Source organism: Tribolium castaneum, chromosome 3 (genome assembly GCF_031307605.1).
Source record: "Tribolium castaneum strain GA2 chromosome 3, icTriCast1.1, whole genome shotgun sequence".
Classification (NCBI taxonomy): domain Eukaryota; kingdom Metazoa; phylum Arthropoda; class Insecta; order Coleoptera; family Tenebrionidae; genus Tribolium; species Tribolium castaneum.
The window spans coordinates 8,199,734-8,215,772 of NC_087396.1; the positions used below are offsets into that span (position 1 = coordinate 8,199,734).

At 31.8% G+C, this 16,039-nt stretch overlaps 2 protein-coding genes across 3 annotated transcripts in view; both read left to right on the forward strand.

The window, feature by feature from the left end:
- Coq3 (Coenzyme Q3) overlaps positions 1-5,918 on the forward strand; it is a 58,427-nt gene extending 52,509 nt beyond the window's left edge. For both annotated transcript variants that reach the window (XM_008197241.3, XM_008197282.3), the window contains 4 exons: positions 4,306-4,356; positions 4,407-4,645; positions 4,708-5,118; positions 5,169-5,918. In XM_008197241.3, the coding sequence (XP_008195463.1) occupies positions 4,325-4,356; positions 4,407-4,645; positions 4,708-5,118; positions 5,169-5,284 (798 nt within the window). In that variant the 5' untranslated portion in view covers positions 4,306-4,324 and the 3' untranslated portion in view covers positions 5,285-5,918. The remainder of the gene's footprint in view (positions 1-4,305; positions 4,357-4,406; positions 4,646-4,707; positions 5,119-5,168) is intronic.
- Positions 1-16,039, forward strand: part of LOC103313817 (uncharacterized protein) — a 124,450-nt gene that overhangs the window by 52,512 nt on the left and 55,899 nt on the right. The window lies entirely within an intron of this gene.

The window sequence follows — 16,039 nt, forward strand, 5'->3', positions numbered from 1 at the left end:
GAAGAGGTTCTCGGTTGCAATGTCGTTCATAAGTGTAACACTAAAACGTCATCAATACTGTCGACTCAGCTTCTCGAGACATAATAAAAACGCGGGATATTAGGGGGCCCAGTTTAGTTCTGATTGGGTCGACTTAGTCCTGCTACGGTAATTTGGTGAAGTCGTCGTTATTTTGTGGTACCAAGTGTGAAATGTGCTCCATAAGGAATATGACCGCCCCACAAATGTAAGTACTTATTTCTATTCAATCTAGTCATTCTTGTAAATAAACCTTTTATACAAAAACACCCACATCACTTTTAATTCCACCCTGTGACAATATATCAATAAATAATTAAGAACATTTTTTGTAATACTTGTTCAATTTCCGCATTAGTGCGGTCAATGGATTTAGTACCGCATTAGTGCGGTAAAAACTGTCACTACGACACTTAAACTATTTAAAAATGTGATACATTACATACTGAAATCAGATAAAGATGCTTACACTCTTAGCAAGTTCCTGCTTTCTCACTTAGCCATATTCTGTAACAACTGTGTAGATTTTTTTACAACAATTTTTTAAGTGGTACATGGACACAGCGCCAACAGCTCGTTCCATGTTGGGTGAATATTTGACCCCTTTTAAATTCGTTTGTCTAGAAGTAAACTGTTGTTATAGATGGAGAAGAGTCTTCATGTACTTTTAATTTTAAAGCTTTGAGTGTATCTCGTGGAAGTGGGAGTTTTATTCGCAGTGAAAAACTGTTTTGTTGTTGAACCTATCAATTTATCAGCTTTACTAATTACTCTAACGTCATTTGATATTGTAGGCTGCAAAATTACTTTGAATACACACTTTCTTTATATATTTGTTTTGTTCACACCTGAAAGTGAGAGTCAAACAACCGTGTCAAAATTAAAAAACAAGTCTACTGCTGGGCCTGATCAGATACCTGCTTTTTTGATTAAGGCTCTAGACCCTCTGGGAGCTGGCGCATACGTTTTACGTGTAAACTGTTTTCACTGTTTTTAGCCGCAAATTTAGACTTGAAGAGTTTCTTGACATTTGCAGTGTTTCTTTATAAGTAAATGTAGGTCGAAGAGTCATTTTTGATTGAAATAAATGCCTAGATATTTTTTTATTAAATAAAATGTCTGTTAATGAAGTTGATACGAATTTTTGATAACGGTGCATTGTATTGAGAATTTAAAAAAACCATTTTATAGGAAATTTAAAAATACAGACCTGAGATATTTTAGATTTTTGTTAACTGTTCTTAATTGTTAGATACAAAGCAAAAATTAAATTGTAAGTAGGCAACTTTTAATGCATCCTTCTTCGAATGCGTAGCTAGCTGGAAGAAGATTTATGACGGGTTTAGGACGCACCGCTGGAGGTAACCACCATTGGGGTGACCCACAAGATAATAATTTTATTGCATTTGTTCAAGACAGAGAAATGTATCGGCACAAATAGGAATTTTAGCGATTTCTCTAATAGTGGTATAAAATTAAAGCACATGATTTCGGAATTAATTTTTTTAACAAAATAATTGGGTACCTATAGATTTGCATTACGTTTAATGCATTAAATAATAAATTACCAACATATATTTAGTTCTGTAAAAAACTTTATTTCTTCTTCGCAACATGGTTTCTTTTATAAAAGATCTACAGCAACAAATTTATGTTGCTTTACAGAATACACTTCTAGACTATTATAAGTATAAGTAATATATACTGATTTATCCAAAGCGTTTGACAAACTCGATCATGGCATTTTAGTCTGTAAACTATGAGACATTGGTTTTTCTGATGCTTTGATAAAACTTTTAAAGTCATATTTACATGTCCCATCTGGTGTACCACAATGGTCTAACTTGGGACCACGTCTTATAAACGACCTACCGGATAGTCTTAACTGCGAAACACTCTTGTATGCTGATGATGTTAAATTGTATTCTGAAATTAAAACACTTTAGGAATGTCTCACTTTACAATCCATTATTTCAAAATTATCTAACTTGTGTAATTTAAACAAACTTAAACTTAATGTCTCTAAATACAAAATTGTTACTTATTCTAAGAAAAAACATCCGCTTAAGTATGACTATAGAGTAGATCAATCAGTTTTGGATCGATCAGATACGGTAGTTCACCTTGGTATTTTATTTGACACAGAGCTTTCTTTTATAAAACACAAATTCGTTATCGTCTTCTTCTACTAAAATTTTAAAAATTTTTTTAAAAACTGTCTATTTTACATTAATACGATCAAAACTTGAATATTGCTTTCTTATATGGAATCCTTTTTATAAAACCCATAAATTACATTTGGAAAATTCACAAAAAAAGGTTCTTAAATATCTATATTTAAAACCAAGGGGAATTACCCTTATAGAGGTTTTCCATATGAGACGCTTTTGCTAATGTTTATGCGATATGCGAAGAAAACAACTTGCTTTAACTTTTTTATTTAAACTCATACACAACCAGATTGACTGTTCCTATATTCTAGGTAAATTAAATTTCTTTACTCCAAGATTATCCGCTCGTGCCAATACTGCATTTTACTTGCCAAATTTAAAATCAAATCTTTTAGCAGAATCTCCTGTGTCTGCCATGTGTAGGCGTTTGTTCAGAGTGTGATATTTTTTGTTGTTCTTTGTCTAACTTGCTGTGTCTTTGCTCTTAATATACTGTATTTTTTCCTAACTTTTTTTCTTATTATATCGTATGTTTGTATTTCTCTTTCTTATAGTTTATATTTAATATTTTGTTATACTGTTTTGTAATTATTTGGTAATTTCTATTATGGCGTTGTATTATTTTTATTATTGTATTTGTCCTGTTATTGGAATTTTGTAATTCTGTTGGACAATAAACCATTTATTTATTTATTATTTATGTACGTCCTCTAATTTCGCTTTAATCTGAGCAGCTGTCTAATAAAGTTTCAAATAAAATGTTAAAACATTTAATAAATAAAATTTCAACGAGAAATACGTTTTACCCGATTTTCGCAATTTCTTCAGGCAACTTATTTTCAAAATTTCCTGAAGTTTAAACCACTCGAGTTTTTCGTTAGAACTTTGTCAATCTGGCTTTGAAAGATGAAACTTGCCATTACAACTCGCCAGACTGATTCATGATATAGTTTTTTAACAAACATATCTAACGATCCTTGTACAGAATTTCTTTGTGCAGTTGATAGCTACATAAAGTTATTCTAATTTTTTTTACTTCGGTTTCGTACTGAAGTCATTACGATACGCGATTTGCGTATTGTAATATCCAACGGAGTGCTATAATTACACTAAACACTAGGGTAATTTTTTTGGATAATGTTGATAACTTAGTTTTTTGACAATTATCTGAGAGAACTGTCAGTGTCAATCGACACCTGTTTGAAGTGCATAATTTAATCATATACGAACCTTTAGAGGCTTTTGTACTATTCCTGATATGTGGCCCTTTCAACACCTTTCGAGTAATGTGCAAACATAACTTCAAAAGCCAGTGCAAGTAAGGAATTTGAGATCTCATTGACCTTAGGCCACAAAAACCCGTATTTGTTAAGAGGTACATTGCAAAACCTCTTGGACACTTTCAGAATACATTTGTACGAATAAACTAATGACGGTCCAAATTATTAATTCCATTTCACGGCCTACGCGCAACTGCTGTCAACTGCCACAAAATTCCTTAAATTTAGAAATTAATTTTTTGGTACAAAAAGTAAAAAAAATACTGTATGATATCTCTTTTATAAGACATTTTGTTACACTTACTCCAAGATCCGTGCCTGCGACAAAATGCGTCTTATAAAACTCGTATCATAATATACTAATACTTTGCGTTTATAGTTCGTTTATTAACGTCTGTCACTAGGAGTCGTTTATGAATTTAGGGATACTTAGTTTTCTCGAGTTTCATGTAATGCGATTGATTTAAGTTTAAAAAATAGCACAAAATACTCGTTTTATAAGGGTTTTGGCGCACTCATCCCTACGGCTCGTTTTCTAACTTGGCATTTGTGCGCCAAATCAACCCTTATAAAACTTGTTTTTTAATATACTATTAACTTATAAAAAAAATATTCTCCTGTGTTTAAGACATTGTTTGTTAAATTTTTTAATTAAAAGCTATTTAAAAAAACATTTTTTTATAAATATTTTATTAATGTAATTTTTTGAAATTGTTTTAAGTGATTTTAAGTCGACATTAAATTCAAATGAAGAATGAAATTTGATTATGAAATCAGCCCTTAGCCATCAGTCATTTTACCTGCTGAATATTCTTATTTAAGTTATGATTTTTCAGGAAAAAAACACATTTCGAAATGTGGAGAAATGTAGCAATTACGTATCCGAGGTATGTATTAAACTTGTCACCGTAATCTCTAGTTAGAAATATTATTCCAGGAATTGCGTGCGGTATTTAAATAGTGTTACTATAGATGCTACCGAATTACAGCATTTTAAACGGTTTACATCTGAATGGTGGGACGAATCGGGATATTTAAAGGCTCTTCATGCTTTGAACAAATTACGGGTACCATTTATTCGAGATGGTATAATAAATTCTGCAGTTATGCTACAGGAGCATATAAATATTTCATTACCTATAAAAGGACTTTCAATTCTAGAAGTTGGTTGTGGTGGTAAGATATGAGCTTTTTTAAAGAAATATTAGACGAAAAGATGTTTGTTTGTTGTATTGTAGGTGGAATATTAACGGAACCTTTAGCTCGAATAGGCGCTGATGTAACTGGCCTCGATGCCAACCCAGATTTAATCGAAAGAGCAAAACTTCATTCAAAAAATGATAATTTAAACATAAAATATATTTGTTCACCTGTTGAGAAATATGCTGTTGTGAATGTGGAAAAGCATGACGCCATTGTTGCATCAGAAATCCTTGAACACGTTACTAAGAAAAAGGAATTTTTAAAACATTGTGTCAAGTGTATGAAACCTGGAGGATCCATTTTCATCACAACCATTAATAAAACCGTGGTTGCAAAACTTTTTGGAGTGGTTATAGCGGAAAGTTTTTTCAAACTTTTGCCCGAAGGAACCCATCAATATGATAAGTTTATAGAACCTCATAAGTTAGAAAGGATATTAGAAGAACGTAAGTTGTATTCTTATTTACTGCTAAGTATATTAATTTTTTGTTTGTAGTTGGATGTAAAACGATACTTACACATGGCATTTTTTATAACGTTTTAACAAATGAGTGGCGATGGTGTTCCGACGATTCTATTAATTATGCTTTACATGCTGTTAAATTGAAATAATAATTGTGTAATTTTTGAAAACAATAAATTTGGCCAACAGTCTCAAAATTGACGCCCATGCTTTTAGGATTTGTTTCAGGAGACTAAAACAAATCGAAAGTAAAGAGTGAAAAATTGTCCGATTGTACTTCGTTATCGAGTTATTGGTAAAAAACTAAAATTTAAAATTTAAACATATTTAAAGCAAATTTACCATAATTGTAGTCTCAAAATATGCTACAATGCGATTTGGAAACTTTTCCGCATGTGCACTAACCTCAGCTATGGCGTTGCCATCATACACACATCTAACTTATAGCCAAGCTTTTAACATAACGACAAAATCGCGAAGCACTAATGCAGTAGTATCGTATCATTTTAAACATACAAAATCGAAGGAAATTAATAATACTTGTCACTATACAAAGCGATTAAAAGAATTTTAACATCGCTAGCATCAACTAATGAATTATGTTACATAAATAATTGGAAAGACAGCATAATGCTTATTATTTCCATTTTTATTTATCAATAACTCGATAACGAAGAATAATTGGAAATTTTTTTACTCTTAATTTTCGATTTGTATTAGACCCCTGAATAAAATTCCCAAAGCACGGGCGTCAATTTTGAGACCAGGGTGTCTTAAAAAATATATACTTATATACGAAAGCATAATAAATAAGGAACACTTTTTTTAATTGTAGCTGTAAAATACGGATAAATTTTGGGCTTTCAGATGGTAGTAAATATGTTAGACCACGATCATAGAATTTGCAGGTATGGAAACTCCATTCCTAAATTCGTTACAAAAGTGAAGCACTTTTGTAGATCGCGGTTTGCTATGGATATTTTAATAGTTTTTTTCATAATTCTTATCATAAAACTCTGTGAATTTGTTTTTGTGACCTTTATTTTTGTGTTACTCACTTGCTTTTGGATATTATTTGTCCTCTTTTTTTTACTGTTTTACGTGATAATCTTTGGGACTTGATTACCCTTCCAGAATGCTGTTTTATATTAAAAAAGGTAAGTTATTAGTAACAACATTATTGCACAGAAAGTATTTTTGAAAGGAAAATGCAAATACACACTTTCGAAGTCTCACGTGGCCCTTCTTTCAGTTAAAATAGGTAGTTTCTTCTGATAAAATCTTTCTATATATAGCAATAATTCTAGACGTAATATTCGAGTTTGTCCAATCACTTGGCTCAAACATTTGATTTTGTTGAGTTTGGCTCATATTTAGAGTAAACTAAAGACCAATAGACCGGCTAATGCACAAATAAGGTTAGTTAAAGTCGTCCTGATTCTGTAACATTATATGGTGATCATAAAATTAGTCTATTGTGTAAAATGTAACCGATACGCTGTTGAAAAGAAACCCCAGCCGTAAATTATTCGAGCAAATTTTGAACTGCCACCCTTGTCATAGGGTCCAGGACGGAACTCAAAATAACTTGAGCCCGCCAGTGTTGCCAGACCGAGTGAGCTTTGCATCGGTAGCTTACCTCGCAACTTTTCGGTAGATTACGTGAAAAATCGGTAGATTCAAATTTTAATGGTTTTAGGGGAAAGTAAAAAAACGTGTAGCAAAACACTTGTAATTAAAAATTAGTTAAACAAAAACTGAATATACATGCTTAAAACTAAAAAAAAAATACAAAAATATGAATACATATTTACTACCTACATAAGTACCTTTAAACATACAAAAATTATTTAGGATTCATATAAATTAGCTGCAGTCATATGTGAAGCCAACTTTTCATCAATTTGAAAATTGAAGCACTCATTTTGATTACCAATGAGTTCTTTTGTATTCAACAAACCGGAAATGGATGGTGCGGCTAATTTATTTCGTTGCTTATTTTTCATTATATTTATAGCTGAGAAAATTCTCTCAACGTTTGCAGAGGAATGTGGCAAACCTAATATGGTAAAAACAAAATCGGTCAGCGTACCAAACATTGCGGTCCCATCGCCTGAAGTGCACATTTTTATTTGTTGCCAAAATGTTTCTGTATCTTCCGAAAAATTTAAAATTTCATCTGTGTTGCGCAGCAGTCGCCACTCAGAGTCAAGCGTTTGCAAATTTGTGGAAATTAAATGCTTAAAATTAGTTGTCAAATGCGAAATCGAAGGAAGACACCTTGATTTGACTATCTTTGGATCCAAAAAATTTAAATTTTCCAAAACATTATTTTGCAACGGGAATCTTGCCAAGATTTGAGAGCAGCTTTCCTTATAAAAATTAAGGCCTCTAACCCTAAAGAAATACAATTGCTCTCCAGAAAAAATGTTTTCACTTTCAGCAATAGTTTGTGATACATTGGCCCCAAAATAAATGTTTTCTAATGGCAAATAATGATCGGGATTATTATTAAAATTAACAGACTTGAAAGGGAGGGGCGTTTTTTCTAAATATGTTTTGAGAAAACAATCATAAAATGTTCTCAAAACATTACATACATTTTGATATATCGTTTGTATTTTGGGCTTTTCAGACTGCATTTCTCTATTTAAATTGTTGAATAACGGTAAAACAAAGTCTAAAAAATAGAGAAATAACTTGGTCACAGGATCCTGCAGTTTAACCAATATATTGTCCGCCGCTAAAACGTCAAGGTTGTTTACAGCATCGGTGAAATACAATTGCAAAGCCCCGAACTGCTCTAAAATTCTCGCAATCGCGCTGTGTACGGACAGCTATCGGGTCTGCGATGGATGCAGAATTTTATGAATTTTAACATTACAAAAATTTTGGAATTGTTCAAATTGGGCGGTGCGTTTGGGGCTTGACGCAAAATAATTATGAATATCCCTCGTTAAATCTTCTACGTAGCGCGGTAATTTATCACAAGCGTACGATGCGCATAAATGAAACGAATGGCAAATACATTTCATTACAAATAATGAGGGAACGTCGTTTTTTAACAGAGTCATTAAAGAATGATGTTCCCCCATCATTACATTTGCCCCATCAGAGGCAAAACCGATCAAATTTTGTTTATATGGAATTTTGTTTTGGTCAAATAAACTTACAACATGATTATATAATGCTGTTGCATTGGCTTCGGCAAGTTGCACTAGCCCAAAAAAGTCATCCGAGACATTATCATTCCACATGCTCCTGACGACCAAACAAAGATTTTTTTTGTGTTTAAATCTGTGGATTCATCTACAATTAGAGAAAACTTTGTGTTTCGCAAATGAGCACATAAAGAATTCAGTCGTTCACGGCCCAAAACATTTTCAACAACTTTTGTAGTTTTTGTTCTTCCGCAATTTAAACCCTTTGCAATTTTGGAGTCATGGCATACGGCAGCAATCACTTTTGGGAGGTGGTCCATCAAAGAAAATGGCAAATTATGTTCTGCGATGAAACCAGCCAAATGTATTTCGCCTAAATAAGAAGAGTCGTTTTTTATAAAACTCAATTGTTACAATACAACACTCACCTTTTTTAATATCTTGCTCTAACAATTTGCTTGAGGTACCTTGGGCCAGAAACGATGACAAAGTAGGTTGTTTTGCTATTGCTTTGACTTTGTTTTGATGCTCAGCAGAAGCACTGTGCTTAATTAAAGCATCTTTGCCACTGGTGATAATTATGTGTTTATCACAAGGCTTGCATTTAGCAAATTTCGGCCCTTTGTGGCTTTTTTGAAGCCATCCTTTAAATTCTGGTGTTTTCTCCCAACTTTCTTTGTAGGCCTGCAGATACTTCTTCTTTTTTGTGGGGGGGACCGGAGTTTTACTACTGCCCTCACCTCCACTATCACCGTCGATACTAACACTTGTATCACTCATTTTTTAAAAATTACAGCTTAATAAAGCAGCGTAATGAAGACAACCGCTTCAGTCTCGTTCTCAAAAATAACTGAAATTGCTCTTGACGAAAATTTTACCTTCTTATTTGTTTATTTTAACGTTCTCATGCTGCTAATAAGTTTCCAAAATGTTTTTTTGTGGAGACCCAATAGTATATCTCTTTTTAAAACATTATTTGGAAAACATAAACAATGATGTATAAAAACAACTCAGCCCTTGACCTTGTCAAGTAGGAAGAGTACTCGTGAAACACCAAAGCCAATGAGTTAAGTAAAACTTGTAAAATCTGTTGAAAGCATTAATCACCCCAATTGGGTTAACATTTGCTGTAGGTTTTTTTTGTGTTCGTACATTATTTATTTATTAATTATTATCAAATTATAAATAATTTACTAATTATCCTAATAGGCTTGGCACGGGTTAACGTGTGTCATTGAAGTAAACAAGCATGTATACTATTGTTTTATCTTTGATTTTGCCACTGCCTTATTTATTGTTCTCAAGCTGTACAGGCACAAATGGTATCAGTTACAGTATCAGTATCGCTTTGCTTACCCACCCACGCCCCCAGTTTTAGTTTTCACTCGTATACCCCTTATACCACTAAAAAAGGTGGTGTTAAACAAAAAATTTCTTTTTTGTTGATTTACCCATTTAAAGGGTTTCAATTTTTCCAAAAATCAAAAAATTATAACTTTTCGATTGAATTGTGGGTGTAATCGGTAGATCGGTAGACACAGTTCAAAATCGGTAAATCTACCGAAAAATTGGTAGACCTGGCAACACTGGAGCCTGCACAAAAAAAAATTATATTAAACTGTGAAACGACCTTTTTGCCCTTGAAAAACCCCACTCGATTCTAGTCGCTAATACTTGCAGTTGTCATTCTTGCACTCCAGTAGTTCAATCTTTTTTGTTTATGATTTCTTATTCGTCTTTTCATTCACAGATATAATTAGTTATGCGAGATCGATATCATTCTCCAAATTCCAAATGAGATTTGCAAATTTTTAAAGTTTAAAGTTTTTCGGCTAGAAATCGCAAAAATTCTTTTAATTGTACAATAACTGTTGTGTAAGAAGGTATGAATGTAAAACCCATACCGTCTGCTACAAGATAAACCGGATGTCATAAAATTGTAATTAAGAAATTCTTAGGTCCCCATTCTAGCGAATGAGTTTGCATTTGGCCAATAAAATGATTCAGCTGGCATTCGATTTCTATTTGCATTTGTCTACCGTTTAGATTTGAACTTGAACCTGAACAAAAATTAAAATAAAACACCATTGATTCTTTACTAGCCATAGTAGGTATTAACTAACGCAACGCTATCGTGTGCGAATTTTGTGTTGTTTCTTTCAGAACGATTAAAAATGCCGGCGGTCGAAAAACTGGATGAAATACAAGTGCTATTTGATGGAATTTAAAAGCGTTAAGACATTGTTTGAGGGATCGAAGGGACATGAAGAAAACCTTCATTGACTCAATTTTATCGAGAATGGACCTACACTGAGAATAAGGCATATGCTAGAACAACCAATTTTGTTCTTTTAATCAAAATAATATTTATTTTAGCTAAGCAAATGTAATTTACTTCAAGTAACTGGAAGTATTTGTTTCGAGTAACAAAAACTGCCACCACGTTTTTGTTTAATTCAATTATAGATATGCATTAAAAAACAGATATTATAAAGTTTGTTGGTTGAAAACGAATTTTATACATTTTTACGCTTTTGTTCCTTCCACGAACACACAAGAGTTTCTGAATGAAATCGTTCGTAATTACCTTTCAACAAAAGTTGTATTTAAACCAAAGTGTCGCAGATATTTGGCAGTAAATACACTATTTTGAACTAAGAAACTTACGAGTTCTTATAATATCTGTGTGTGTTAGTTCTAAGTTAAAGTGCTTGTCTCAACATCTTCGCATCAAGCAGCACAAAATCGAAGCATATTCGCACATTGAACAATTGAAACCATTTAGCGTCACATCACATTTTTATATTTTGAGTGCTGTGTGAGTTATCTTTTGATAACTTTATTAACTAGGTAAAAAAATAATTAAATATTATCAGTTTTCAGGAAGGTTTATTTGTTTTTTAAGAATGTATTGACTGATTTTTGAACGCAAACTCTGATTACTAATAATACACATGTTTGTATCAAGAACAAAATATAAATCCGTTTGAATTAGCTTTCCTTCTTTATAAAAAACAATGTAAAGTGTTGATTTGTATTGATACTAAACTATTGTAACACTCATACCAACTTTTTAAAACAAGAAAAGTTTAGTTCAATTGTTGTATGGGAAATCGCTTAAAAGGGTTTTCTAAACTTTCGAAAGTAAGTTCTTGTTTCTTTGTATTTGCCTAAATGTTGTTAATATTTTAAATAATTTGTTTTTAAATTTAGAAGAAGAGATAGATATGGAGGCACTTAGGTGCTTAACAGAAGACATTTTAAAAGAATTGATTCCTACTATAGGGCCCTGTATAAAATTGTTTAATAAATTAAAAATATTTAAAACAGCAACCGAGGCAGAAACAATATCGCTTTCGTACATTTCCTTAATGGAACAGTATTCGTCATCGGTAAAATTACCCACATACCTGAACACTTATCTAATTTTTTAACGTTTCAGACATCTGAATCTGTTGTATTTTTCGCAAATCAAGGATATGTGTTCCATTAATACAGTTGATGAAGTATGTCAGGAACGGTATGAGCAAGCCTGTTCTCGGTCTTTCGCTTTTGTGGGGGCCGAAAAGTTAAAAAAAGGCTTGCAAAATGTCATATGATTTGGATCTGCAACAATTTTTGTCCGCTACAAATACGGGTCATTTTGTTTTAGAGAGTTACTCAAAAACAACAACTTTAACCACTAAAAGTAGAAATATACTCGTAAATTTAATTATTAAGGCTTCAGGGTATCGAAGCGATTGTTGAGAATTGGTGTACTACAAGTTGCATACTTTTTTTAGACCTGTTTTCAGTGACAGCTGTCAATCATCGGATAGGCATCCGACCTTCGCCTCGGGGTGTCTTGTCCCTTCTCATAAAATGCAAATAATGTAAACAAACTGAATTCCACTATCGCCCACGATAGTTTCTCTCATTTCAGAGATTCAAGCAACATACAGTAAAAAATACGTTTTTTATTTTGTTAAAAAAATTTGATACTAAAGAATAATAAAATACTAGCATAGTTTTGTAAAAAATAATACACCATTACACCATTTATTTATTGGGTTTTATGTTTTAATTAACCGAATTCTGTTCGCTATATTATGTGTCATGTGCATTTCTAATTGGATCACTTGCATTGAAAAAATATAAAATAAAAAAATTAATTGGTGAAACATTATTGTTCTTTCAGAAAACAGTTTAACTTTAAAAAAGTTACTAGGAATATCTCATTAAAATGATGAAAACTTCTTTAAACCCGCTTTTTCGTCTGATAATTTTATCCAGGTAATAAATTCTGAAAAATACATTGTTGTAAAAATTTATTGTAACTATACCCAGTAATAATTATAGTACAAATAACGTATCGAGAGATTGTAAGATCCAGTCTTAGGGATATAATTTGTTTACGTTACGCCTAGTAAAATAAATGATACTTTTATAATTATGTATTATTTTAGAATTTAGGAATTATTTCTCGTTTTTTTATTAAACTTATACAATTTTTCTATAACTAGCTTGCGAAGATATAGCTGCGTTACTCTTACATTATATAAATGACATAATAGACATGCCAACAGAAACATATGATAAAATAAAAAATGAGTTCTTGAATGATTTGGCTGCTTGCGATATTTTAAAAATTCCTTTGTTAACAATTGGTCAACGTAATAATGAGCAGTGGGATAAAGAAAGAAATAATAGATTAACGGCTAGTAATTTCGGAAGAATTATTAATATGAAATGTACGACCAATACAGCGAATGCTGTAAAAGATATCTTGTATCGTGTGGGATTATCTAAATTTAAAAAATTACCTGAACCACTACAGTGGGGAATTGATAATGAAGAGAAAGCAAAGGAGAAGTTTGAACAGATCACAGGTATAAAGGTAGATTCATGCGGCTTTTTTGTTGATAAAGAAAAAAAATTTTTAGGTGCAACACCAGATGGGTTAGTGGGTTCAAATGCTATTGTTGAAATTAAATGTCCATTTAGCGCAAGAAACACAAATATTAAAACTGCCATAGAACAAAAATTGATTAAATACTTAGAAATAGATTCTCAAGATGATAGTAAAATAGTTTTAAAAGAAAAAGATAATTACATGTATCAAGTACAAGGTCAGCTCCACATTACTAATCGCCAAACTTGTTATTTTATAGTGTACACCTCTACAGATTTAAAATATTGTATTATTGAGAAAGACGATAGTAAATATTAGAACGGAAGAATGATAGATTGTCTTGAAAATTTTTATATGAATGCCATGTTACCAGAAATAATTGATTCAAGACATAGTCGCAATTTACATTTACCATAAAAAAGGATTTGTAAATAATATTTCAAGTTTAGTTTTAGAGATTTTTACATAAATACATAATATGATGATAAGCATTTTAATAATAATTATAATTTTTAATTTGAACAATAAAAGTAAAAAAAAACTTCCTCAGTGGGTTGACACATTGTCGTGGTGAGAGAGCTCAGTAGTTCTATCACAAAACCTATGCAGAACGAAGCTAAGTACACCCAAAGTTTTAATCATCTTTTTTTATATTTTTTTTTAAACAGGAATAATTTTATTGTTAAAAGTATTCAAAAAAATAGCGAGCGTGATTACTCGTATTTCAAAATCTCATAAGATACGTTGATAGCAGTGTCTACAAAAAAAACGTAATGCAAATCTATAGGTACCCAATTATTTTGTTAAAAAAATTAATTCCGAAATCATGTGCTTTAATTTTATACCACTATTAGAGAAATCGCTAAAATTCCTATTTGTGCCGATACATTTCTCTGTCTTGAACAAATGCAATAAAATTATTATCTTGTGGGTCACCCCAATGGTGGTTACCTCCAGCGGTGCGTCCTAAACCCGTCATAAATCTTCTTCCAGCTAGCTACGCATTCGAAGAAGGATGCATTAAAAGTTGCCTACTTACAATTTAATTTTTGCTTTATATCTAACAATTAAGAACAGTTAACAAAAATCTAAAATATCTCAAGTCTGTATTTTTAAATTTCCTATAAAATGGTTTTTTTAAATTATCAATACAATGCACCGTTATCAAAAATTCGTATCAACTTCATTAACAGACATTTTATTTAATAAAAAAATATCTAGGCATTTATTTCAATCAAAAATGACTCTTCGACCTACATTTACTTATAAAGAAACACTGCAAATGTCAAGAAACTCTTCAAGTCTAAATTTGCGGCTAAAAACAGTGAAAACAATTTACACGTAAAACGTATGCGCCAGCTCCCAGAGGGTCTAGAGCCTTAATCAAAAAAGCAGGTATCTGATCAGGCCCAGCAGTAGACTTGTTTTTTAATTTTGACACGGTTGTTTGACTCTCACTTTCAGGTGTGAACAAAACAAATATATAAAGAAAGTGTGTATTCAAAGTAATTTTGCAGCCTACAATATCAAATGACGTTAGAGTAATTAGTAAAGCTGATAAATTGATAGGTTCAACAACAAAACAGTTTTTCACTGCGAATAAAACTCCCACTTCCACGAGATACACTCAAAGCTTTAAAATTAAAAGTACATGAAGACTCTTCTCCATCTATAACAACAGTTTACTTCTAGACAAACGAATTTAAAAGGGGTCAAATATTCACCCAACATGGAACGATTTGACGGAACATTTTGAATTTCAAATATTTTGTAACATGTATGTATGAACGTAAATCAATTAAAGTTTAAAAGAAATAATTCGTATAATTTTGACTCTAGTGACCCTATTCCCACAAGTTTCATGATGAATAAAAAAATACTAAAATATATGATGCAACAATATTGTTCTCGCATTTTATATTTACGTCCCAATTGATCAACGCCATGGTACTTAGAAATAGTTTCAACCACTGTAATATTTTACTACTCATAGGAAAAAATGGGTAAATTACAAAGACATTCTGTTGACATTGGATTTAGAACGGCCGTCATTCTCATGCACTTTTTCCCCTTTGGAACTTCCTATGTCTTAAAACAACATTTCAATATTGCTGAATTAGAATAAATTGAAGACTCGGTGAAAGAAGACGATATGTAACATTGTTTCGAAAAATTTATTAGGTCAATAGGTGAAATTTACGCGTTTTGTATTTTTTTTTTCAAATTTATATATTACAATTTACATTTTGTTACATATCCACTTTTTCCGTCGAGGTCTTCAATTATGTAAATATAAAATAAATAGATATTTTGCGTTTTTCGGTATTTAGATAGCATTTGTGGCGACATCTATGCGGTTGTAGTTGATCTAGATAAAGCAGGATATCGACTTTGGTTTTGTAATATTTTAATCATGTGCACTTTCGATGATGTGCGTTTACAGAGATTTTCGTTTTTAACGATGCAACGTTTTGGTTTATACTTTTTTATAAGTAAACCATTTAGTCGTTTTCGTTTTTACTTATTTACTATCTAAATTAGTTCTACAAGTTTTTAACGGCGTATGATTTTAGCTTCTTCACGTTTTACACGTGCGCGCCTTTAGCTTGCAATTTTATAGTTCATGCGATTTTACCCAAATACTTTTTCGATGTCACCACGCTCTCCTTCGAAAAGAGATTTATTGCAAGGGCGCGTTTATGGTGGTTGTATAATCTTGGAATATCAGGGCTACTATACTAAAAGTTACTAGGTGTTTTGTTAAACATTTACAAAAGTCAACAAATCTTTTACATGGGAGAATATCCGTGAAGATACTGCCAGTTTGCGGGGCTTATTAAAAAACTTCCACA